The 27012-nt window shown below is 31.5% G+C and overlaps 1 protein-coding gene across 4 annotated transcripts in view; it reads right to left on the bottom strand.

The window, feature by feature from the left end:
* Window positions 1-5781: 5781 nt before the first annotated feature.
* Window positions 5782-27012, bottom strand: part of Hap40 (Huntingtin-associated protein 40 kDa) — a 49838-nt gene continuing 28607 nt past the window's right edge. For 2 of the 4 annotated variants that reach the window (XM_075370423.1, XM_075370426.1), the window contains exons 6-7: window positions 26361-26473; window positions 19946-22162 (exon numbers count right to left, since the gene is read on the bottom strand). In XM_075370423.1, coding sequence (XP_075226538.1) covers window positions 21990-22162; window positions 26361-26473 — 286 coding nt within the window. In that variant the 3' untranslated portion in view covers window positions 19946-21989. Of the gene's footprint in view, window positions 8469-19945; window positions 22163-26360; window positions 26474-27012 lie in introns of those variants that run through there. The other 2 variants (XM_075370424.1, XM_075370425.1) reach the window with 2 other exon arrangements.

Raw genomic sequence — 27012 nt, 5'->3', positions numbered from 1 at the left:
TTTTATTTTAGTAACTGTTGATTCTTAGACTATTTCACAAAATCATCATTTTTATATACTGATGTTGACTTTTCCCTCCATATCTAACTGTCTGGGGTATGCTCATTAAATAGTACTTAACCATAAATTAGTAGATTATTTGATAATTTGTTCCTGATCTTTTACATCAATTTTTGTATAGATCTTCGTTTAATTTTTCTTTGAGGAAATGATCATAACACAGGTGGGATGGATATATTTTAGAGGCAGATTACTGATGATGATGATTTTAGGGTGCAATTGATGATGCGTCGTGAAGAATAGATATCTTTTTAACAGTGAACTTTCTCATAACTGAATGAACTTCGAACTATAATTAATATTTATACAGGTTTTTTAAAACTTTGGTTTTTAATAGGCTAAAAACCAAATCCTGGTAATCAGTTTGCAGGTAATATGGGCTGTGATAGATTTCTAGGGCCTTAGATATTTATAATGAGCTGGATGCTCTGTTAGTTGCAATATTTTAGTGTACTCTGCTATTTTAAATGATTGTTACAGTTCACTTTATTTAGGTCTGTTTTTTCATACTGCTTTTCTCAAAATAGATAGTTTTTTATTGAGCACTTTTATTTGTTGTGAAAATAAGTAATACCTTTAACTAGGAATGTTTGAATCAGCAGCTCTCAAATTGTGGCATATACACCACTGATGGTATGCAGACAAACAGAAAAATAAAAAAAAATAAAAAAATACAAAATTTTGTTATTTTAAATAACATTTACTGTTATTATTGTTTATTTATTATTTCCCATAACGACACTTAGGCACTCAACGACAACGGGATCGACTTTGTAGAGACGTAAGACCTCTATCAACCAGGAGTGCGGAACTGAGTCAAAGGCCTTCCTGCAGTCTATATAACCAGTATATAGGCTGCCCCGACTCTTCTTTGCCGTTACAGAGATAACGCTATCAATCACTAGCTGCTCTTTCCTAATTGCCTCCTGTACATCTTCTAGAGTGATTAAATGATCTACCATTGTCTGGACTCTATCAACTCGTTTTCGTTCCTCACGAATCCACCTTGCCCCCCACTGTTATGCTGTGAGGAACACGACCAAAGCGGGCCCCCAATAACCCAAGACCTCCTTACTAGTAGGGGACGCGTTCGCCTGAGGTTGTTGCTGAGGTGAAACCTGCAACCGCTTATACAGCTCCTTTTGATTGGTACGGAACAAGTGAGCTTGTTCCCGGCGCATGTTACTCTGCCGATACCGCCGCAGCCGACATGACAGTACCATCAATCGTTGCTTTAACAAATCCAGGACTTCATGTGTCCGGGTGTTTTCCGGGTTCTCATATGTTCGGATTATCGACTCCACCACCGATCGGATCCTTCTACTGGGGTTAGCAGATGTTAAGAAACTGGACAAACGACTAATCTCTTTCCTCAGCTTATCGACTTTCCTACATAATCTCTCCTCCCAAGGTGGACGCTGGGGACTCTTACGCATTGCAGGAGCGACGATTCGCTGGCCATTCGCTATGTCAGGCCATTCTGCGAACAGCCTCAACTTCCTATGACAGTGTGTCTGAGGCTTCGGACATGGCATCGTCTTCTCTTTCTGATGCCAATGACGTTCGCCGGCTTACATCAGGTGATGAAAGCTTCAATGGTGCTGTGAGCATCGTTGCAATTGAATCTAAACTCGCAAGCGATGCACTATCGGCGGCTGATGAACTTGATTCAATGTCTAAGGCTGTGCTTGGGCCGGCTGATACAGATGCTCTCGCCACAGTTCTCTGAGCTTTTGGAGCCTCTGTGCGTACAGTCTTATCATCTGTGTCTGGTGCTTTTTGTACACTCTTCTATTAGATGCTTGATTGTCAGTGTTTTATTACATGGTATGTTGGGTGAATAAATACGAACTACTGCCAATGAAATATTCAAAAAGCTTAATTGATTCCTTTGCAGAAAATGAACTGGTCTGGAAGCAGTGTGTTGGCTTCTGTTATGATGGTACTCAAGTTGTGACAGAAATAAATGGAGTTAACCGCAAAAATAAAATTTGTTGAAGAAAATTGTGTCCTCACTCAATATAGCATCCACAGAGAAGTAAAACATATTAAACAGTTTAAAAATGTTGTCCAGGAAGTAAATTCTATTAAATCTTCAGTCTTAACTCTCATTTATTTTCAAAACTGTGTTCTGAAAAACGGTGTTTCCGAAAAGGATAGTGACCATATTCAGTTATTGCTACACACAGAGATGGGATGACGTTATACAGGATAAAACGCTAAGCAAGTTGAACTACATTCAGAGATGCAGTTTTTTCTAATTGAATTTTGAACTAGCCTATAATCACAACATTAGCCTACTTATCACATATTTCCATAACTTAAATGATTAAAACAACAAATTGATGTGTAGAAGACAGACATATATCAAAAAATTACAAATGATACTGTTTTGAATGAAAACTTCTATGTAGTGTTATGCGAATTCGGAAAATTTTGGGACAGTACACAAAATTGAAGTGAAAGATAATCTCATTAATAATGAGATTAATGCCATTGCCTAGTGCTTACTGACTTAAACACAATTTCTTTCTTCATATTTTACGTGTTTGAGGCGCTAAAAAATGTTTAATTTTAAATGATTATTGCTGAATTAAGAGGAATGGAGAAACAGTGCCTATTAAGTTACAAAATATGTAAAAAAAGGATTAACATTTTTTTTATGGTTCATAATTATAAGTATATATAATTAATTATACTAATGTATTATATTATATATATATATATATATATATATATATATATATATATATAAAGTAATTATATTTCCATTATGTTGATTTATAATTGGTTTCAAAATGTTTTTTAGGAGGTACATGTTTTTTTCCTTCAGCATTAAATCTGTCTAATCAATTTGCCAGAGAATGTAATGATCAACTAGAAAATTCCGAAGACACTACACATTACTCTCCTGGCTGGAAATTTCTGAAACCTGAAGACGTAGTTAATGCAAGAAAAGAGAAAGAATATGAAAACTGGTTTCACTTTACTGCAGCTGAAACAAACACAATTGGAATGTTTGGTACTTTTTATTTTTTTTTATGATAATAAATTATCATGCAGTAAATTCTTCTTTATTTGATCCTTCTGCCTGTTAACATTGGTCAATCGCACATTAAAACTAATTTTTTTTTTAAAGTATAACATTTGTAATTTTTAATTACAAGGGAAGATAAATTATAACGGTAAGTTACTATTAATGAATTATTATAATTCATAATTCATTGAAAAAATACACATCTGAACTTATCGACAGTGCTAGTCTTTCTCCTTCTTATCTGTTATAAACATATCAACAGAAGGTACACAAATGTTGCACAAAAAATTGACAAATGAAGAGGGAGGCTGCTTTATCACAGGTATGTGTAAAACCGGATGAGATTAGTGCCATCAGACAAAAGTGTAATAATTAATAAAATAAATTAGTAAAAATGGATTAATTTATTCAGAGAGTCCTAACCTGGTTCCTGAAATTGCAGTCTAATAATATCAGTAGAAAAAAGCAGCTTTTGAAAAATGAAAACCACAGAAATAAAATGTTTTTGAAATAACTGTCTGAAATAATAAATATAGATCACATATTTTGATAAGGCCCATGTCAGGTTTGTGAAGAAGCATCCTTCAATATGGTGAGATGTGCTGCTAAAGTAGAACTCTTAGAATTCTTGGTGAGTCCCAAGAACTCTCCTTAGTCACTATCAACTCAAATTATGATTACAAAATGCGTTAAATCACTAATTTAACAACAATTTTAATGCTAGAGGCCAAATCCAGTATGTGGAAGCATTTTGAAGCAGTAGATTGTGGAGTTTTGCAGAAATAGCAACAACCTGAGGTGTGTGTACAGATATGTGCATTACTGTGGTAAAAGAGCAAATTCTTGGCCCAAGTATGGATATTTAGTCTGAAATTTAGTCTTGAAAAATGTTTTTTCTTAAACATTTTATGGGCTATAAAATAAGAATCCATAAAGTTTTGTGTAGGCTTAAAAAGTAAAATACTTGTAGTATTTGCAAAGCCACTTTCTGAATCACTTAGAGTCCTGTGGTTACCTCATCCAGATTCTTTCATAATAAAAATAATTCATATTTCCATGCAAAGAAATCATATTTTCATCATTCATATTCATTTACTAAAGATGTGATGTGCACCACCTTTGTTTTGTTCATTTTTTCTTTTTGAGATTAGGATAAAGATTTCCAGAAGAAATTCTAATTATATTTTATCTTCTTGTTAAAATTTAAATATTTGTCTTGAGTCATCTTTGGTGACCAGAGAGAGTAAGGTATTTAACAGCTAATTGCCTGGTTTTGTTTAGATAGCAAATTCCCAAGGTTTGCCCTTAGGCATCCTATATTCTATTCCATCTCTCTATTCTATCTCTATTTATTATTCTATCTATTATTATTATATCTATCTCTATTATTATTCTATCTCTCTATTCCATCTTGCTGAAGGCTTCGATGTCGAATTCCAAGATATCTGAGTCCTCAGATTCTTCTGATTCTCTGCAGTAGATCACAGAGGATCTCCTGTTGCTGCCATCAGATACTGGATCTGACGGTGCAGTCAGCAGTGCATCAGAGTTGAGATTTCGGTGCACAAAAGCCCCCTTACTGCTCGCCCTGTCTTTTAAATAAAGGCCTCCTGAGTTTTTGGAGGCTTCATTGTAGGTCATTCATGTAAATCTGACCAAAAAGGATTCTCCTTTTTGTCCCTTTCTGGATGCTTCAATTATTATATTTTCTATTATTTTCATAATATGGTAGGAATCCGTTATTCAGGCCCGCTTATATTTATTTAATAATAATTTATTTATTATTAAATAAATAATAATTTATTATTATTATTACCTATTATTTGTATTAATATTTTGTTTTTTAAATGTAAATGCAAAAGTTTGTGGAGGCTACTGTACAAAAAAATTACAAAATAATTTACCTGGTATATTTTTTAATAAACTAACTTGAATTTTTTTTAATGAAAAGACAGGATTATTTATTTTTCTGAAAATATCAATTTTATTATCTAATAATTATCTATTATACAATAATAATTATCTATTATCTGTATACAGTAAAATGTTTTTTTGAAAATTGTAATTTTCTTTTATGAACTAACAATCAGACCACCAAGTGTATTGATTATTAATTATTACAAGCAATTAAATAAATTACAAAATAACATTTTTAATTAAGATTCTGATTACTTTAAGGAAAATCTGGCAAACACTATGACGGTGGAGGTTATATCGCATTGCTGAGTAATATTCAAGAAGAATCAATCTTGAAAATAAGCAAACTCAGATCTGAAAGTTGGTTAGATGAATTAACAAGAGTAGTTTTTTTCGAGTTTGTTCTTTATAATGTTAACACAAATACATTTTCTGCAGTTGTTTTTATAGCTGAGAATTTTGCAACGGGGACATATGTTACAAAAATTGAGGTAAGTCTAAAGATTCATCTTAATATAATTGTATAGCAGACTCTATAAAGTGTGGTGATGTTTACCAATGTGATATGATTATGTAATTATTGTACACTCATCATTATACTATGTGTACCCATCTCATTTGCCATATTTCCTTTCTCAGTATAATGTCAGTATTACTGTTGAACAAAAAATAAATTTCAGTAAGCCGAATAATATAATATAATAATATTATATATATATATATATATAATAATATTTTCTTGTATTTATCAGTTCATAAGTTAATTACTTCATACAGCTAAATTTATTAGCTGTGATCATTTTCACTTGAGTAAAAATTGTTAGTCCTTAAATAAAAAGTTAGAATACAGGCTTTAATTCAATTATCTGTATACTATTACTCTGTTTCTGGCAATTCGGTTTTCATTTTATTCTTATAGAATCGTGTCATGTAATACTTGTTTTACAATAATCTTTGTTTTAACTACTATTAATAGTATTTTTTATGCTACTCTTCTGTGACATTTTCCTCCACTCTCTTTTAACATTTTCATTTAATGATCCATTATTCCCATCCTACAAAAGTTTTAATGGATTTTGATAACGGTTACAGAGTGATGTTAAGTTATTTTACAGAGTGATGGTAATACCACACTAGACTTCCAATCCAACCCATCGGCTTTGTCTAGTGGTGAACGTGTTCTCCCAAATCAGCTGATTTGGAAGTCAAGAGTTCCAGTGTTCAAGTCCTAGTAAAGTCAGCTATTTTTACACGGTTTTGAATACTAGATCGTGGATACCAATGTTCTTTGGTGATTGGGTTTCAATTAACCACACATTTCAGGAAAGACTACACTTCATTTACACCCATACATATCATCCTCATTCATCCTCTGAAGTATTCTTAAAGGTAATTAAGTATTCTTAAGGTATTATTAAAGGTAAACAGGAAAAAGAAAGAAGACTTCCGATCCAGAGGACCTTCTTTTATCTTAAATGAAATGATTTTCGATACAGTGACATTGTGTCAACAGTACTCTGCAGAGATGCCAAGGCATCTGTACACATTCTGTCGTATATATAGAAAAAAAAGATACAAAAAATAGAAAAGAAAAACTTAAGATATAAAATAATAATATCTGAAAATAGTCTTAAGTATTCATCTTTGTGATGTGTAGCCTTTATTAAAGTTGATAAAAATTAGACTTTAGTTTCATGAGACAGTTTACTAAAATAATACATAGCTGTGTATTTATGAGTCCTTGTTCCAATCTCTTTAAATATTCTGAATAATTGAATGGATTTATGAAATTATTTTTAGAGCCTATTCTCCTGTGTAACAATGACTGATGATTCTAATAAGTATTTTTTGAATAAATTAAGTGATAATTTGATATTTTTATTTAACTTTTATTTTAAAAATTTTACTAGTTTTTTATATATAGTTTTTGTAGTTATTTATAGTTTTAGTTTTAGCTGACCCCTCCCTCATGCAATTATATCATAGCTAATAATACTGTAATAAATTCCATACATACTTATAAATTTTATTTCAAATTTCGCAATCTCATCTGAAACATTGATCAATGGTAATACCTAAATTATTTGTGTGTAACATTTTCTTCGAATAAATTCATCGCTGATTGTGACATTAAAATCAGTAGGTATACATAATGATAACAAAAAATTTAGAAAGTTGCTTTTCCAATATATTTAAACTTCTAACCAAGAATTTCTATAACATCTTGTAACTGTGTCATCAGCTTAAGATAATATTTTACAATCATGATTTTGTAATTAATATAAATAATCTCTCAAGAATGATTCCCTGAGGAACGTCAGTACTCATATCGTGTAGTTTACTCATTATTATTTAGTCTTAGGTTATTACATATTATGTAAAAATTAAAAAGAAAGAAAGAAAGTAATTGTAGGAAATTAACTTTTGATTCAAATGTTTATCCATAGATCTTTGGGGTTCAAACACAAAAGATTTTCCATGGTTTTTCTATCTGGAATTTTCTTCCCTTAGCTGAAAAGTCCCCTCTTTAATGTGTTGAAAAATTACCTTTTACCTTTTCTCCCTCTTCCATTCAGCTACATAATGACAACACACAGGCACTGCTCACATAGTCTAGTCTCATAAAGGACTCATAAAAGTAGGATTTGTTGATAGACATCACCTACCATCAAGTCATTAGCAACCTTTCATGATTAATGTTGTAACAAAATGTGAAAGTAAGATAATATTCTTAGTCATATTACATGACTTAGATGGGTGAAGCTGCTAATTTACAGTACACGTTACAATTATTACAATAAACATTTTCATACAGAATGTCTGGAGAACTTATCTGGATAATAATTCTGCTCTCATTGTTGGGAACCTTTTCATTATTATTGTAGTAATTCTCTGACATGGTGGTACTTAACATGACTTACTGCTTACTATGTATTACTGTGATCTAAAATCTGATGTAGACATTACATGAATTCCTTGTACGCCAATTAAATTACATATACACACTTTTTTTAGAATGAAATGTATATAAAATTTTATTTCATTAATAACTATTGAATTATTATCCATCGTCATTTTTTTTACAATGAGAGGTTAATAATTATTAATATATTGACGTAAAGACGTCATGCCAAAACTTAAATCAAAATGGATACTTCCATTGAAATCTGAAAACCGAAATTTTTCGCAATCACAGTACTTCTTTTACTTTGTACAAGGAAGTAAAAATCGAAAAAAGTCAATCGTACCACAGAGAAACCAAGTTATTAAGAACAATTCAAATAAGTGTTGTATAATAATAATTTAATAGTTAACTTATCATTCTTATGGATGGATCTTCTGTTGAGCACTATAAAACTTTGATAGCACTGATAAAATTGAAGCACTTTTGTCTACACTGATACTCTTGACCTCATTATCCAACTACATTTTGAACTTTCTAAGTGCTTTCTACCTGCAAAATCAAGTAAAAACACATGGTATTAACAAGGGTTCAGGACTGTACTTTCAGAATAGTAGTTGAGACAAGTAAAATTTCAGTTATGTTAATTTATTAATGCTACCTACCACATAATAACATAAAATCTAAATCATAATATTATAATCTAAAGATTATAATAATCTTTATAATCATGATTTATAAAAGAATTTCTAAATCTTGCTCGTACAACATGCCAAACCATAGGAATTATCCTCTTGAAAATTAAACACGCTTAAGAGACAAATTTCTGCTTGCATGAGTTAATGAAAAAATTTGGGATAGCATTCTTTCTTCCTAAAAGTGTTTCATATTAAAAAAATAAAAAATTTTCATATTTTAATTTTAAGGCTCTTGCTTACTCTGCTGTAAAAAAAATTGAAGTAAAAATATTGAAGATTATATATCAATTCCTGCTGTGATAAAAATTAAGAATTTTCCTTTATATATCTTACTGTTCTCTATTTACTGCTTTTATGTGCAGATGTTGATAGTACGAGGCTCGGCTGATAAATTTTGTACATATATGCATAGCATGGGAGTGAAAATAGATAAAAATGAATAAAAGTACAATACCTTAGCTACAAAATACACTATTTATTTTTCAATATTATCCCAGTTTACACTGCTACAACGTGTTTTTGTATTCCGTCACTGAAAAATTCTGGTGGTCTTTCTCGGATGCAAGTGGCTACAGCTTCCTCCACCTCATCGTCGGTGGTGTAATGATTACCTTTGAGATCCCTCTTGTGATGAAGGAAGAAGTGGAAGTCGCACAGAGTCAAATCCGGCAGATGGCGAATAGACGACTCAAACTTCAGCTTGCGGAGAGCAATCAGAGAGTTTGCGCGGTACCCATTGTGCACAGATTTTACGGTAATCCAATTGTCCTATAATATGGCCTACTCGTTCTTTAGATATACCTAATTGAATAGCGATTCGTTGCTGAATGATTTGCCGGTCACTTTGAAGCAAATCGTCCACCTCCTTTCGATGTTTCTCGACAGTCACAGAAACTGGTCGTTCACTACGAGGTGCGTCCTAAATTAGCTACAGCTGAACAAACTGGTAAACGGATTTCAACACATTATCGCAGGTTTGGAGAGGGGGATTTTAGCTATCATGTGCTGCCATGCCCAACTCTATAATATCTTTTGTCTCCGTGTAGCACGCTAGGGTGCAGAATTTATCAGCTGAGCTTCATGTAAAATTTCCATCAGGTGAAGTTGCTACATAAAAAAAAACTGTTGCTTGACCTCCATGGTACATGCTCTTTAGCATTTCTCAGTCCTTGATCAAGAAGATTCCACATAACAAACCCGAGTCACACTTTGCATTTTTCATATTCTGTATAACTTCTTTACCATTTTCCTTCCTACGATGTTGGTGACTTAATCATAAAAAGGGAAATTTAAATTTCAAAAAAAAAACCATATAATTTTTTAAAATCAAATTAAGTATTATAATATAGTTCTTAAATGAAAGCAACTTTCAGTAATGGATTCATTTTTTTTTTAATTGTTACAGATACGTTCATTAATCTTTCATCTGTACAATATGAGTCTCTGGGGTGCATCTGCATGTTTTTTAATAATCATTGTATTAATTATATTTATTGCACGTACCATGTATTTGTTACAATTATATGGGTTAAAGAATTTTTTTCGAAAAGTTTCAAACGTACTAAGTTTAATAGCATGTTTTCTAGGTTCTACTGCCGTACTATTAACTATTATACATTTGAAATTTGATATATTTTCGAATGAGGCAATAAAAAAAAGTTTATCTGCTCCCATATTTTTAAATCTTTATAAACAAATGGTTCGTGAATACTTGGTGACTGTGCTTATCGCTCTGTTTACATCGACTGTTTTTATCAGATTAATATTTTTTTGGTTTCTTTCTCCTACATTTGATTTATTAAGTCAAACAGTTCATTATATTATCGGAGTTATTTTAACTATTTTGGTTATCTTTTTCTGTTTTTGTATAATTCTTCATCATTATATACCCAATTTGATACAAAATCCTGCATTTCAATCCTATTCTTCAGCATTAATGAATATCTACAGTTTACGCCAACTAACTAAAAATCTTATGCGTCCTGAAAATATCATTTTGCAAGTCGCATTGTGTATTATTGCTGCCGTAAGCTTTTTTTTAACTCGCTTATTAGTTATGTTCTATTATACCATTGCAAGGTATAATCGCACCACTAATCTTTTTCATGTAATAAATAAAAGATCTTTAGCGAGTATCATTTTTGATGAGAAGTATAAAAAGGCAGCAATGTTTGACCAAGATAATTTAGGTGGCCTGGCTGCTCTTGGCGAATATGGTGGCCCAACTGGTCATGGTAGCTCACCTGGTCGTGGTGGTTTGAGTTCTAAGAAAGGAGATGTTTCTTCAGATGATCTTTTTAGAAAAGGAGGTGTTTCAAGTAGTAATTTAGATGAACAAACAATTAGAAAAATGAAGCTTATTACGATTAAAACTTTGCTTGATGCAAAAAAAAGCAATTTTAATTAATAGATTTCAATTTATTAATAATTGAATTTAATCATTAAATTCAATGATTAAAATAATAAAATACCATTTATTAGAACATTAAAAAATGAAAGATAGCTTAATGAATATTTTATTTTATGAATATTTGAAACATACCTGCATATGAAAATTAATATAGACTATTGTAGTTAAATTTCTTTAGATATTATTATATTGTCTTCAGAAAGAACGTGAATTCTGGTCAACATTAACATTTGTTTTTTACGTGTACTGTTTTTTGACAGTATTAAGCGTTATTATTTACAGGGTTATCATATATCTACAAATAAATATATCACACTTATTAATGTGTTGTAATTTCACTCAACTTCTAAAATCATAGCGTAATACAGAGCAGTGATAATTTTTTGTTTTGCGAGAACTTGACATAAGAGTTTCCCATATAAATCTAAACAGAAGGTCATCAATATTTTTTAATAATTAAAAATTGTATTTTTTGTATTTCATTTAGACAGAGTTTCATCACCATCCACAATTTCCTTGTTATGATTAATGTGAACTTAAATTTAATTGTAAATTAATTGAGCGAATTTAATTTATCACAGATAATATACAAAATGACCAATCTTTTTTCTTTGTATTTATGCCAAAATAGGGAAGGTGCTCAATTACCACTCATTTTGTTAAATTTGAGATAATTTTACAAATAATTCTACACTTCTGGTGTTATACTGCAATAATAATTGACAGATGCTAATTGTTTCAACTTGAGTCTGTCATTGACTCAGATTCTTGGTCAAAAAGCATTGATACATTTTCACTTCCTTCCTAAGAGTCTGAAATCTGTACTATTCATTCACTTCAAAGTGACTTTTACAATAATCTAGGTTAATAGAATAATCCTTAATAACATTAAACATTTAATGTTATTTAATTTAATTTAATGTTAGAACTTCAATAAGAACTTCTGGTTTTATTTTGTCACTGGTTAAATAAATAGTAGATGCAAAAATATAGAATTAAATTAAATTTAAATTAAATTTGGCAGTGAAATTTAACTTTCCTACTTACAATACAAATCATATATACACTTCATACAATGCAAATTTAGAACTAGAGTGGGTGTTGCTGAAGAACTTTCTAATTCATTATTTTAATCTAACAATTTCTTTTCATAGCAATGCAATTTTTTTTTTTAATTTTATATGTTTAGTAAACAGGAGTACCTTAAAAAATGTTAATCTAATTAAAAGATCATGATAAAAATCTGTTTGTAGGTGGTAGTAAAACATATATAGATGTGATACAAATAGTGATCGATTTATGGATTCAAAGAAGATTTAAAAAATTTGTAAATGTTTACTTTTTGTTTAGTAAATTTTCTTTCAATAAATATATAAAGTTTACAAGTTTCTATACTGTTTTCTTTACTGCATTAATAACTTTAGTAAATAAGTAATCAGCAGTCATATGCATATTTACTTACTATTGCTTGAAGTGTTACCTAATAACAGTTTTTACTGAAGCGATGAGGAAATATGTCTTCGCGCTACTGAGCATCTCCCAGGGTCTCCATGGCTACTCCAGGAAAATAAAATAAATAACTGGATGAAATTAAGATTAAGAAAAAAAGTAGAATCAAAGTAGAATGCAAAATGGTTTGCATTGGATAGACAATAAAATCATTTGATAGACATAACCAAATGGCTTAGATATCTCTATATTTTCTTACTATGTGTGCCCTCTCCCTGTAACTACTAATACACTTGGCTTATTAATTGATTGGCCTAGTAACTTGGTCACTGTAATTGATTCTAAAAAAGGGCCTGGTAAAACGATTGGGAAGCACTGCCATAAACAGTTGTTTACTTTTTCAATGAGTATCTAGAATCAGGATCTGGAAAAACAAAAATTATTTAAAAAATTAATCTGGTTAAATAAATAAATGTTTTCTTTCATTTGGTGTTTTATCAATAAAGAGTGTTGTAACACTCTTTCTTGTAAGCTGAAGGTATTGTGTTGTGTTACATTGTAACTTGTTTTATTGTCTGGTTTAGTAGAGATGGGTTTTTTTACTATTCTGTTATGAAAACAATAGTATGCTCATAAATACAAGTATATGTTTTAACTGAATAATATAGTTAATTAAAAATATAATGATCATTTAAATTGTAGAGATGTGTTTTGCTCTGTCATTGAAATAAAATTGAATTTTCAGATCACCGTATTATAATCAGTTGTGATAAAATTTACAAAATTTATTTCAATGAGACATCTTAACAAAAGATTAAAATCATATCTTGATAATTGCAAAAGGAATGCTTTAATATAACTTATAGTAGAATAATGTGCACAAAGAATCAGTCTTCAATTAGGTTCTTACTAAGTTCTGTCAGTCTCTCTTCTCCGCCCTTTAATATTGTTTTCCTTTCTTTTCTGAAAAGATCTTGACTTACCCTCATTGCAAGTATTTTCAATCTATCATTGAAAATAATCCTTCACTTCTTGATTAGTAAAAAGGCCTTAGACAATATTTTGCATACTCACTCTACAGTATTTAATGGTTAATAACTAAATATTAATTTTTAATATTCAGTATTTAATATTTCACACATTTTTAATATTTTAAACCTTTGTTTGTTTACTGGAGTTTTTACGTATCTGTTACGTAAGAAAATACCCAGAATCTTGTCCATTGTATTTTTAAATTTTGTATTTTTTAACAAAATTTAACTGAAAACTAAAAAATGTTAGGAAAAAATAAAAACAAAATAATTGCTTGCAGTGTCATATTCTATTCTTGTATTCTGTATATATTCTTGTATCTGTAAATTGCCTATTTAAAAGAAAATGTATTTTTGTTGATCTGCTCACTGATTCGATGGAAGAATTGATTACTTATTTTGAAGTAATATTTTTCTGTCTTTAAACATTTTAAATTTATTTTCCATGTGCTCTTGACTGTTAACTCCTGCAAAACAGTTGAACTCTGCTGTGTCTTTCCAGATACAGTTTGCTATGAAAACTGTCATCTCTCAGGCTTAAGATTTACTAGTAAATTACTGGCATTCTCCACCATCTTTCAGTATTAAAAATTAATATATTAAAAGGTAGGTTTGACGAATTTGAGTTTTTATGTTTATTGATGTAATACATCCTAGCATTCTGATAAAGGAAACATCTTTCTTTTGAAGGACTGATCAGTATTTGATATTTAGTAAGATTTTAAAGTATTGAAATTTGTAAATACCAAAACCCTACAGTGATTTTTGCCTTTACTGGATAAACATCTTAAGTATGCTGTTACTCTGTTTACAATAATCACTTGTGTTACTTCAACATGACTACTCCAAAAGTTATGAGTTCCATTGTTAACTACTTACTCCCAGAGTTATGTAGGTATGCATACCAAATAAAAGCAATTTAATATATACATTAGCTTGCTAAGTTGGACTACTGAACAAGGCTGAGAAGAAAGTACTGAAGCCACAATACATCAGTAGACCTACACTAGGTCGCCAAAAGAAAAAAGCAATTTATGTAAATTTTCAGATGACTTTAGTTTTCACATATAACAGTCTATTATCCAGTAGTGTCAAGGTTCCAATAAAACAAGTGTCTTTACTAACATAAAAGCTTTAAACAAAGAACATGCTGGTATAACAAACTGTGAAATTTCAGTTTAACCCGTGTTAAAAAAAATGTTCCTTGCATTTCTGAATAACACAAGAAATTCTCTGAGTAAAATAACAATTACCCTGGTTTACTGGTTTACTCTAACAAGTGTTGCTTACTTTTATCAAAACAAAATCTTTTCAAATTTCTTCAGTTTTGTCTATGAATTTTTCAAGTGTCTGGATATATCTGTGCATGTTAACTTCAACATAGTGGAAATGTTGAAATTCTATCTGATCACTAAATACAAAAGTTTTCCCTCCAATTCTAAAAACTAAATAATTTACTACTGAATTGGTATTACTGCTAATTAAGTTCTTTTAGAATATTTTGCAGAAAATTTCTTAGGGTATTTTGAGCAAACCAAAATGTCTTGTTCATGGTATTTTCAATGGGAGTATTACCCACAATGGTTCTGGAAAATACAATGGGAGGAATCCAGTAGAGGACTGAAATAAATCGAAATCCTTTTTCTAAGGCTAACAGGTCCGTTTAACAATCGTCCTTTGTAATACTGCCCCTAGCACACAGTAAACAGATTTTCAATGAGAAGAATTACTTTACCAAAGTAGGAATTTATGGGAAAACGTAAGGACTCTGACAATAATTCTCACGGCGTTCTCACGTGCTGAACGGTGTTTGACGTGATGTCATAAGCATTCCAATGTGGATAGTACATGAATGCAAGAAGTGGCTGGGTGAGTTACCGGTAGTAGACAATTAGTGAAGGAGAAAGTACTAAACTCATTCATAAATTGTTAGAATTTTAATTCTAATAATTTTAATTTATATATAAGAATTTTAAGCTAATATTAACTTTGTATTGTAGTATTGCAACGTATTGTAGTATTGCAACACCATTGCAACTAATCCTTATAGTAGGAAGTTTAATATTAAAATAAAGTTATTGTATAATTCAGTATAATCTTACTTTTAATAATCTAGGTACCGATCAAACTTACAATCACTCATAACATCTACTGGAAATTCCATAACCAGAATACTGGATATTCCGAAACCGTCCAAGTCAATCATTCTGCATTCCGTTCGTGTAGTATATACTGATTCAAAATGTTCTTTTCTTATCTCTTTTTCTACTGTACCACCTCTTTCCTGAATTTAGAATTAGGAAACAAAATACGTATAATTCCTTTGAATGCTGGAATATGTATATCTTCTTCTGTTGTGCTAATACATCATCCTTTATTTTCGAAGCAATTCCAGGTTGACTAAGTCATTTCATTTGATCTAAAATAAACAATTCGCGTTAACACTACATGTATATTTCATATAAGGGTGGGTCATATTGTCGGGACATATTTATAATTTGAATACTGCAAACAATAACAGTCATGCATGTTTTTCACATAACTTAACAGGAAGTGTAAGGATGGGAGTTACTGATGCATGTTTCTTTCATTGTGGCAGGGAGTCATCGTGATACGGACCGCCGTTGAAATTTTGTACATTGTGGAGGCGTTCTTAAGTAGTGGAAGTTCCATCATCACACCACAACAGCGTTTCAAACATTTTAAGAAACGGGAAGCACCATCCCGCAAGGACATACAGCGATCTGCTCACAACTTTTGTAAGAGCGCAAACGCGAACAAAAAACAGTCCTCTGGAAGACCTCGATCGTCAAGGTCATAGTGAGTAAACATTGAACGTGTGTCCGATGCCATGGAACACAGACCAAAGAAGTCAACTCGGCAAGTGTGTCGTCAAGTGCATATTCCACATACCATGTGTGCGGTGAATCCTTAAAAAGGTCTTACAACTGAATCAATACAAGTTACAGGTGTTGAATTAATTGTTCGACCACGATAAGGTTCAACGAACCACATTTTGTGACCGGCTAATCAGCAAAGATGCAAAACTTTATCGCGTCCGACGAAGCTCATTTTCACCTCAGTTGATATGTCAATAAACAAAACTATAGATTCTGGGTTAGACAAAATCCACAACTGTTGCACGAAGCGCTACTGCACAGTTCCAAAGTTACTGTGTGGTGTGCAAAGGTGTGATAGGTCCCTATTTTTTTGAGAACGAATATGACGACACCGTCACTATCACCGCTGAGCGGTATAACACAATGTTACGAACATTTTACATTCCCGAAATGATACAGCTTTGTCTAAAGGACATGTGGATGCAGCAGAATGTTACCAGCAGTCATACTGCAGCAGTGTCAATGACAACCCTTCAACGACACTTCCTGGGATGCCTCATCTCTGGATTCGGTGGTATCCATTGGCCATCCAGATCCCCCAATCTAAGTCGACCGGACTATTTCCTATGGGGGTTATCTAAAGAAAAAGATGTACACCACAAAGCTCACTACCATCAATGAACTGAAGGCCAGCACTATGTTGAACATGATTTTAGGGTCAAAGAATGTTCTCATTAAGGTGTTGCCCCATCTAAGGGATGTAATCTTCAAAAACTGAACACAGTACAAAACTCCCATCCTTTGGCAATAAGTTCCACATAGTAGGTAATAAACGTTGTGTTCAACATGCTCCATAAATGCACTTAAATGTGTCCCATCAATATGGCCCCCACATATATATATATATATATATATATATATATATATATATATATGTGGGACTCGGACTGGGACCTCAAGGACTGGGACTTGGTCCCAGTCCTTGAGGGGGGCCCAGGAAAGACGTAGTCGGGGCCTGGGATTTACAGCAAACGTAATCATTTTCAAAAAATGCAAGTCTTACTGGTACATGGAAATTTATGAAGTATTTTAAAACACATAATAGTTATAAAAAAAGAAACACCAGGATCATTCAGAAAATTTTTGGCCTGTTACACAGAGATAAGGCAAGTAGGAAAAAATAAATATTATGTATTATCATTTAGTTGACATGCTGAGAAGTTTGATATCATACATTTAGTTGTGTTTTGTGGTGACTGAGTAAAGCAAACAAGTTTTTGACATTTTCTAAACATGGATAAAATTGAAGTCCAAGTTATGAAGTAATTTGTTTTAAAAATGTTTCACCACAACAGATATACTGAAATAGTTACATCTGTTTTAAAGGATTCTTCCTTTGTTTTGATAACAAATTGGGCTGCAGATTTTAAATATAGTTGAACTCCATTCAGTCAGGATGCCCAAAATCTGCTACAACCAACGAAATCGTCACAAAAATCCTCAATGCTGTATTAAATGATTGCTGACTGAAGATATAAGCTTGCCGTCATAGTAAACATTTCAAAAGACTGTGAATACAATGTTTTTACCCACTCTATAAGTACTGCGTTCATTAATAATCGACCAAAAACACATTCGCCTGAGCATTTCTCAAGGATTTAGAATTACTTAACAGAGATTCTGCTAAGCTTCCTTAATGTTGTATAACAGGAGATGAAACTTGGCTTCACCATTTCACACCAGTGTCCAGACATTGTGTAGGAAAGTCCATCAAAGAAAGGAAAAATGGTTCCATATGCATGAACATCATGGCTATGGTTTTTGAGATTCTTCATGGCTCATAGACTACCTGGAAAAAGGCAGGACATCATTAGGGGGCATTACACTTCACTACTTTACTGATTCAGACTAAACATCCACATCTAGCCAAAAAGATGGCTATTACCTTTCACCATGATAATGTGTGTGTACACACATCTCAGGTCAGTATAAAACTCCATGACCTACACTTCAATGCTTCAAAACGCACTGTATTCACCAGATTTGGCTCTCGGTGAATTACTTCTCTCCCCAAACCTAAAGAAATGGCTTGCTTGAAGTTGGACTAACTGCTTAATTTACAGAGTTGGGGAAATCACATAATATTGAAGATATTAAAAAGTTGGAAAGTAATTGGTCCAAATGTTTTGAATTGCAAGATGATAAAGTTAAAAAATAACATTAAAATTTCTGAAAAATCCTTTTGTTTCTTTATCAGGTCAAGAACTTTCTGAATAGCCAAATTGTTGCAAAGCGATAAATAATTCTGCCATCAAACACCGCATAGGAATATCACCTCTATTCGACTGTAACAAAGTTCACATCTGTTACATCTCAAAGACACATCTGTTAAACAGTTCACAAAAATCAGTTCGATACAATGCAGTTTTGATATAAATCACCATGCACTTTCTATTCTAATCTAATCTCTTTAACAACTCAACCTGCTACAGCCTATATTGTAAATTATCAGTTTCATTAACTTAATTATTTTTCTTTCCTTCTATAATACATTTAACTATTATACTTTCATAAAACTAAAAAAATGAACATTCTTTATTCTGCTTTTGATATTTTACTTATTTCTTTTAACAGTTCATTGTGAAACTACTGAAAATTCCAATAAACTATCCTGAATTCTTAAGTATGGGCTTGATGGACTACATATTAATAGACTGAATATTCTGTTCACAGCCTCTTACTCCTTTTATCCTATCCTCTCCTCCCTTCTTTAATCATAACATAGAATAACAACCGAAGAAGATAAAAATGAACATCAAAATTCACAGACAATATTATTATATTATTTTTTTGATGGAACAAAAAAATAAGTTGGAAAGAATGAAAATTTCAAAATGCAATAAATAATCTTTTATTACTGATAAACTGTATACAAATTAAAGTTACATTAGTATTAATATTATATTAATTGATAGGGTAGCGGTATAATACAATTTTTATATTAATAATATCAGATAAACAAAAATCATATTGTTTAATCAAGCTAATAAATTAAATTAAAATGAATACACTATGAAAAAATAATATAATAATAATATATATAATATAATAATATATAATATATATATAATAATAATATATAATATAATAATTTTATAATATTTTTAATTATTACATTTGGCAGTGAAAAATCAAATAAAATCAATTTTTATCAAACTAAATTTGTTATTTTTTATTATTTTTTAAATCTATACCATCAATCTTTCAGCCATTTTCATAAACTGGTGTTGATGTGTTTCCGCTCTGGGATAAAATGTCGTTATCAAAGCTCTGTATTTAATATTTCTTTTAAAATTATAGACTATTCATAGCAGTGGGGCACAACAAATCTAATGATGCTTATCAATATTGATTATTACATCTTGTATTTGTATTTATCCTACATAAAGCATTATGATTTGGAGCAGTTGATACACTGTTTACTTGGTGGTTGTGTTTGTATAACAGTTTTTTGTTCTGAAGATGGCAGCACTGCAACCAACTTTTCAATTTTTAAATATATGTGCTAAGTTTGTTTATACATGTTAATTGTTTCTAACTAATTTTAATAAAGAACGGAAGTTTTCAATTCGGCTTCCTTTTTTTTTTTGCAAGCTGTCTTCTTTAATGAAGACATGAAAATTAGTGCAATTGAAAATTAGTGCAATGTATTTTTTGTTACAGTATAAGAGTGTTACATGCAATTTTATTCCTAAGTATTTTTTTTAGATAGAGATTTTCTATGTGATCTTCAGGTAAAATGGATCAAAAAGCCTCCTTAGAGTTTTTCTATGTGATCTTCAGGTAAAATGGATCAAAAAGCCTCCTAAGAGAAAAATATAGAAAATATATATGACGAGAAAAATATAGAAAATATATATGACGTCAAATATATATATATGAGGCTTTATAGGAGGCTTAATATATAGGAGGCTTTTTGATCCATTTTACCTGAAGATCACATACAAAAACTCAATCTAAAAAAAAAAACTTAGGAATAATATAGTCATCACTAAACAAGGTTTTGTTTAACAGGTCGTACACATGCTCAATAAACTACAATATTCTTCATTAAAACAGTGGTAAACCAGGGAGGAGAAGGCTTTCCCTCCAAATATTGTACAAAATAGTACACTCCAACAGCACTGATAGAAGGTCATGTTACAATCCTCCTCACATTATTACATACTATTTCTTTTGGGTCTTTTGTAATATATGTATGTATGTCAAATATTTTTCCTTCTGGGCATTTTCTAATGTACAGTTAAATTTTTTAAGTTTATTTTACATACTATTTCTTTTGGGTCTTTTGTAATATATGTATGTATGTCAAATATTTTTCCTTCTGGGCATTTTCTAATGTACAGTTAAATTTTTTAACTTTATTTTTAAGTATTTTTATAATACTTTTACCCATTAAGTAACAGTATGTAAGAGAAAGAATAAAAGCTATATGTGTTCAACATTAACAACTTTGGAACAGAGTGATGGTTATAAGAAGAAATAACACATGTCTTCACCTTTAATCTTTAACTGAATATGATCTATAAGACATCAAAGTGAGAAAATGACTTTGATGGAGGTGCAATCACAACTGCATTTCATTTGAGACCTTTGCAGCTAGAAGAAAGGCTTAGCTTTTTTCCACTTTAAAAAGTGACAATAAAGCTGCAAGCATTCATCAAGAGCTACTAACAAATGTAAATATTAATTTATTAAAATTTTAGATGAAGAATATTATGGAAAAAAGATATTTAATAAAGTAACAGCTTTATTTTGAAAGCCATATGCCACAAAAGCATTTTATGTAAGATAAAATCTGGCATCAAAAGAACGAATCATGATTTTAACAAGAAGAAACCTCAAAAGGCAATTCCCAACCAATGCAGAAGACATAAACTGCAGTCAAAATCCTACAGTTCTCAAAGGATTCAATCAGCAAGAATCATCAGTAATTTAAACTGAAACAGGAGAGCACAAATAACAATATTGCTTTTTGAAGATCGGTTTACAACCTACTCTCAAACATCAATAAAAAGATCCTACGAATAAAATAACGTTAGCTTTAAAGTTTTGTTACTTTTAAATATCACCACTGGCCATTCTTATGTAATAAATGACTCGTGTGAAAATGTAGAAATTGTGTTTCTGCCTCCTAACATGACATCCATTTTACAGTATATGAACCTTGGAATGTTGCAAACTTTAATGCCCAACTATCTAAAAATCACTTTTGAAAAACCAATAAAAAGCACTAAAAGTGCAACAAAATTTCAAGAAAAGCTTGTTCTACAAGATAACAATCGATACAAAAGAATGCAACTGAAAATATTTGTCATGGAAGCGAGTAATATTAAGCAATAGGAGACATGTATGGAAAGAACTTTTACCACCTCATTGTGCAAATGATTTTGTAGAGTTTAATCATCAATTTATCACAGTTGTTTGAGAACTTTAATGCCAGTGAAAGCTAGGTATGCTGTTAACTTATAGTGGCTCTAATCATCTAATGGCTCTAATCATCAAAACAGATTTTTTTAAATTAATAAAAAAAGGGACAAAAAACAGAAAAAAATTTCACAGCATGTTAAAAAAATACGTTGATTTCAATCAGTAACAGCAACAGTATCTACAAGACACCTTAAAATTTGTTTTTGTTCACTGTTAAGAAAAGGCCAAAGCTGTCCTTCAGTCTCACGTAATGCTTCACCATCTTGTGCCTGGCAAGCAAGTGCAAGAGACTGTAAAAAAAGGAATAACTCTTCATCAAGCCAGTTTACTGAAACAAATTATATTACACATAAAAAATAATTTTAAAAAAATGATCATAAATATTTGTCATATATTTTAAAGGAAAAAAAAAATTTTTATTTTACAAGCAAAAAAATTACACTTTGTTCAAATTACTAAAACAATTTTATTATTAAGTGAAATTATTACTAGGGAAAAAATCTTAGTAATTCTGCTTGGTAAAATTTTATGGTTGAAGAAAAAAAATAAGCGTGTGTGTGTATGGGGGGTATGCGCATGCACGTGAAAATTATGGTAATTACGTGTAAATTACTTGACGTATAGCATTCTATAAGTCATGCACTTATATCACTATATTCTAAGAAAACTACCATGTGATGGAATGTAATTCAGCTGCATCCTTTGTTTAAAATAGAATATTAATTAGTACAATATAGACTTTCATGATTTAAAATACTACACAAGACACTACAATTATTAAACTGTACATGGAGAACCATATACCACGTACAGTTGAATAATTGTACTTGTTAGTTAACTTAAAATATTAATGTCCTACTATACACCATTAAATTATTAACATGTACATCAAATAATTAATAATTGTATTATTAATATTGTATTATTATTATTATTGTATTATTAATAAGTAAAATGCACATTATTTGCAAAATATTAACTGTAATAAATAAAGTTCGTTTTTAGGTAATTTCATAAGAAAGCTACCTTTCACAAGAAAACTTCGTGTTTCACATCCCCCAGACCACAAAACTACAATCACTTCAAAAGTTTATATACGAGGGTTATTTTTTTTCAAGGTCCGATATGTAAGTACTTACATAGTTACACTACTTCTCTATTTCTCTACATAGTCGCCACTCCGATTTAGACATTTGTTGTAGTGTGGTACCAACTTTCCAATACCCTTGTCATAGAATGGCACCGCCTGTGTTTTCAGCCATGTTTCTATGCTGGTCTGTAGCTCGATGTCTGTGCCTAGCCAGCTCGATGTTGTCCTCCTAGCCAGCTCGATGTTGTCCTCCTAGCCAGCATTTCATGTGAGCAAAGAGGTGAAAATCAGATGGAGCCAAGTCCGGGCTGTATGGTGGGTGATCAAACACTTCCCAACGAAAACGCTGCAGGAGCTTCTTTGTTGCAGCTGCAGTGTGCGGCCAAGCATTGTCATGGAGAAAGACAATGCCCAATGACAACATTTCCCTCCGCTTATTCTGAATTGCCCTTCGTAGATGTTGAAGAGTCACGCAGTATGAGGCTGCAGTGATGATGGTCACGTTCCATGAATTCCACCAAGAGAACTCCATTCCAGTCTTAGAACAGAGTAGCCATACACTTATTGTTAAAGTAGGTTTGCTTGAACTTCTTTGGTTTACTGGGAGAATGAAAATGCATCCACTTCAAAAAAATCTTCTCCTTCATTGTGGTAGCGCTGGAGAAATGTTAGGGAGGAGAAATGTTAGGGAGGCTTCCATTCTCATTGTTTTGTGAATCCATTGGGAATCCAATAATTTGCGATGCTGAAGTCTCTCACTCACAATAGTGTAGAGAGCTGAAATTTCAGGAAACGAATCACGCAATACAGAAATTGTGAACAGACGATTTTCTCATCCACTCGCTCAATGAGGTCATCAGTTGACACTCACTTCCTTCCCTGCCTCATCCACTCGCTAAACAAGATCATCTGTTGACACTCGCTTCCTTCCCTGACCGCCTGCATCATGAACATCTGTACGTCCTGCTTTAAAGTTCCTGCACTATTGTCGCACTTTGCTGTCATTGAAGTTTCATTGTACACATTACTTATTCATCGATGAATTTCAGCTCCATTACATTCTTCAGCCTGAAGAAATCAAATTACCGCATGCACTGCACACTTGGCGGGAGATGCTATTGTTGTTGACATGTTTACATGCTAGCTGCGTGTTTAGAACTAAACAAAGTGATGCAGCATGAAATGGTGAGCAACACATATATGCAAAGTTCATCCAATTTTTGCGCGGGTTTTTATTTCACGACCGATCGGACCTTGAAAAGAAATATATATTTCTAAAATGGTTGGCTGGCTATCTATACTTTTTCAGATTCTACTTGTAAAAATTAAACATAAGGTATCCTTAGGAAAGATGATGATTTCTCCTTCGTTCTCCATCTGCCATTTTGTTATTTTTATATAAAAATGTATATCTCAAGTTTGGATAGAGGGATCATATTAATATTTGGTAATAAAGTTTTAAAATTATAAAAACATCAGGAATTACCTTTCCAAATTACAAAATGGCAGTCATGTTTATTTTTCAACCCATTATATCCGTAAATATTAGTTTTATCAAGATTTCTAATATTTTAAGCCTTTTATTTTGAACAAAATTACAATTTTTTTTTTAAATTGATTAACAAATTTTCTAGCCAGAAAATTTTAATAAGTAATAATAATATATAATATATATATATATATATATATATTTTTTTTTTTTTTTTTTTTTTCCACTTTCTTGTGGACAAGAATTTTCCACCATTCACTTTCAAATTTATACACATAATATAATGACCCAAAATCTCGGTCAAGTTCGTTATTGGGAAAATCAGACCATGGGGGTGGAAATGGGAGGGCTTTAAAAAAAAACAAAATTAAAACAAAGTTCCTACTATTTTTTTGATAAGTTTAAAGTGGTCGTTAGTCCTCTAAACATTACCTAAAACTTTTGTCTGAAACAATTTCTGATATCACCAACACTTACGGCAAGGGATGACCAAAATTTTGCTGAAATTGTAAGAAGATGGGGCTTATTGTATGCTAAACATGTGAAACTTTTTTCGCATGCAACCATTGTCTTATTGAAGTAAGGGATTTTTTTAAAAAGGGATTTCATTGTGAACACATAACTGGCAAAGTTAGTAAGAGGACCTTTCAATTTTATCAGCACATACGATATCAATTTCGATTTCAATCGTTAATGAAAGGAACTAAATTAGAGCAAATAATTTAACGTTGATTTTAACTCACAAATGAAATGAACTATATTAAAATCGGTCTTCACTGATTTTATTGTTCTGTAGCAGCACCTGGTCAATGAATTAAGAGTAAACAATTCTGATCAATCAACACATCGAAGACATAAATTGACAGAGCTTGGGCATTACCTGGTCAAGTGAATCTTTGAAAACCAATCAAAAGGGCAACGGCAGACTATGAAGGCAATCTAAAACAAAGACAACAGTATATTGCTAACCCAATCAGGTTGGTGTCCAATAATTTGGATGTCGATCAGTTTTAACATCAAAGATAACTACAACTGCCTCACGCGAAATAGTCTTATAGTGCCCCTATCAAAGTAAGTAACAGGAGACACTAAGCTCTCAACAGAATATCGCAGTAGCTTTTATACCTCATTCTGGTTGGCCAAACAAGTGCTCTGTAAAGTAAAGTAAAGCTTTACCACCCTACAAATGCCAAAGAAGGCATCACACGCCTTCTTAGCGACTTTCTGAAAGCACTCCTTGAATCTGAAATGCTCATCAAGGAGTATACCCAAGTACCATTTGATGGCGATCATCAAGCCGCATAGTGGAGAAGCATCATGGTGGTCTTCTCAGGGCTACCATTTGTGCTTCTACACTAATAGTACTCTACAAGGTTGAGTTGCCCGAAATTCGATCTCATTTTTTTGACCAACAGAAGCCATCATCAGCACACGCATGGGAGAGTTCACAACCCAAAAAAGTAATTTTCTAGCACCCCAATCTCATCACGCCCACTGTTGTAATTGATACAAGGCAGAGGGCTACCACAAGTTGTTAAATGCCCTGGATATATCCAAAAATATAACCACGGAGCAATTCTCTCCTGAACAGAACTAAGAGGAATAGTTTTCTACAGCATCCACACAAGCAAGAGAAACCCTTTCCACCAAACTCCTTTAAATCCATTATTCCAAACTCCGGCCAATAATACATCAACAAATCTTTTGCAGTCTACCCTTCAGTACAGGAAACACCCTTGCTGAACTGTAACAATGTACCAGTACACCTGGAGAATCTGACAAAAACTCTTTTTTTTTCTTAAATCTAACAACAGTTATTGTTTGATTTCATTTGGATCAACCTAGCAACTGTAACGGAGTTCCTTTATGAGCTCTCCTCAAACATGACAAATAAAAAAAAATTATTCAACTAAACATTAAAGTTCTGTTCACATCTCTAGCACTTACCAGGTGGTTGATTTTGCCATGTATATTTTTCTAACAATGTAGCTAATCCTGGTGATAACCTCAGAGGAGGAGGTCTCAATAACAGCACAAGAAGGACTTTGGTAACTTCACATCTGTAAATTCAGAAAATAATACAAAAAACCAAATGGTTTTCCATTAATAAAAGTAGAACACAAACAATGAAAATTTCAACAAAAAATCAATCAAAAGAGTCAAAAAACTTAAAATATTTTGGTGAAATAGTTCACCCAAATGTTATTATATAGTGTATTATAATACACTGTACAAGTATATTATTATATAGTGTAGAAGGTCTACATTATTTCTCAGGAAAACTAGTATAAGTTGAAAATAGAATTTTAAGATAAATACATTGTCCTAAATGCAAAGATATTTATAAATTAAGAAAACCAGAAGAAATTTACCAAAATTAAGATGTAAATTTTATAGTCACTTACTAGTATAGTATAGTACAATGGATGAAACAAATATTTAACGTTTTTGAAAAATAGAAAACTAAACTAAGCTGATTCAGAGAAATTGAAAAAAGATCTAAAATTACCAAATATTTACAAAGAAATTATTTTTGACAAACACGCTTTCAGTAAACTAGTAAATGAATCTAAATTTTCAGAGAAACAGAAAAGAAACA

Source organism: Lycorma delicatula, chromosome 7 (assembly GCF_047948215.1).
Source record: "Lycorma delicatula isolate Av1 chromosome 7, ASM4794821v1, whole genome shotgun sequence".
Classification (NCBI taxonomy): Eukaryota; Metazoa; Arthropoda; class Insecta; order Hemiptera; family Fulgoridae; genus Lycorma; species Lycorma delicatula.
The sequence above is the reverse complement of the archived record's forward strand: the minus strand, read 5'-3'. Positions and strand labels throughout refer to the sequence as shown.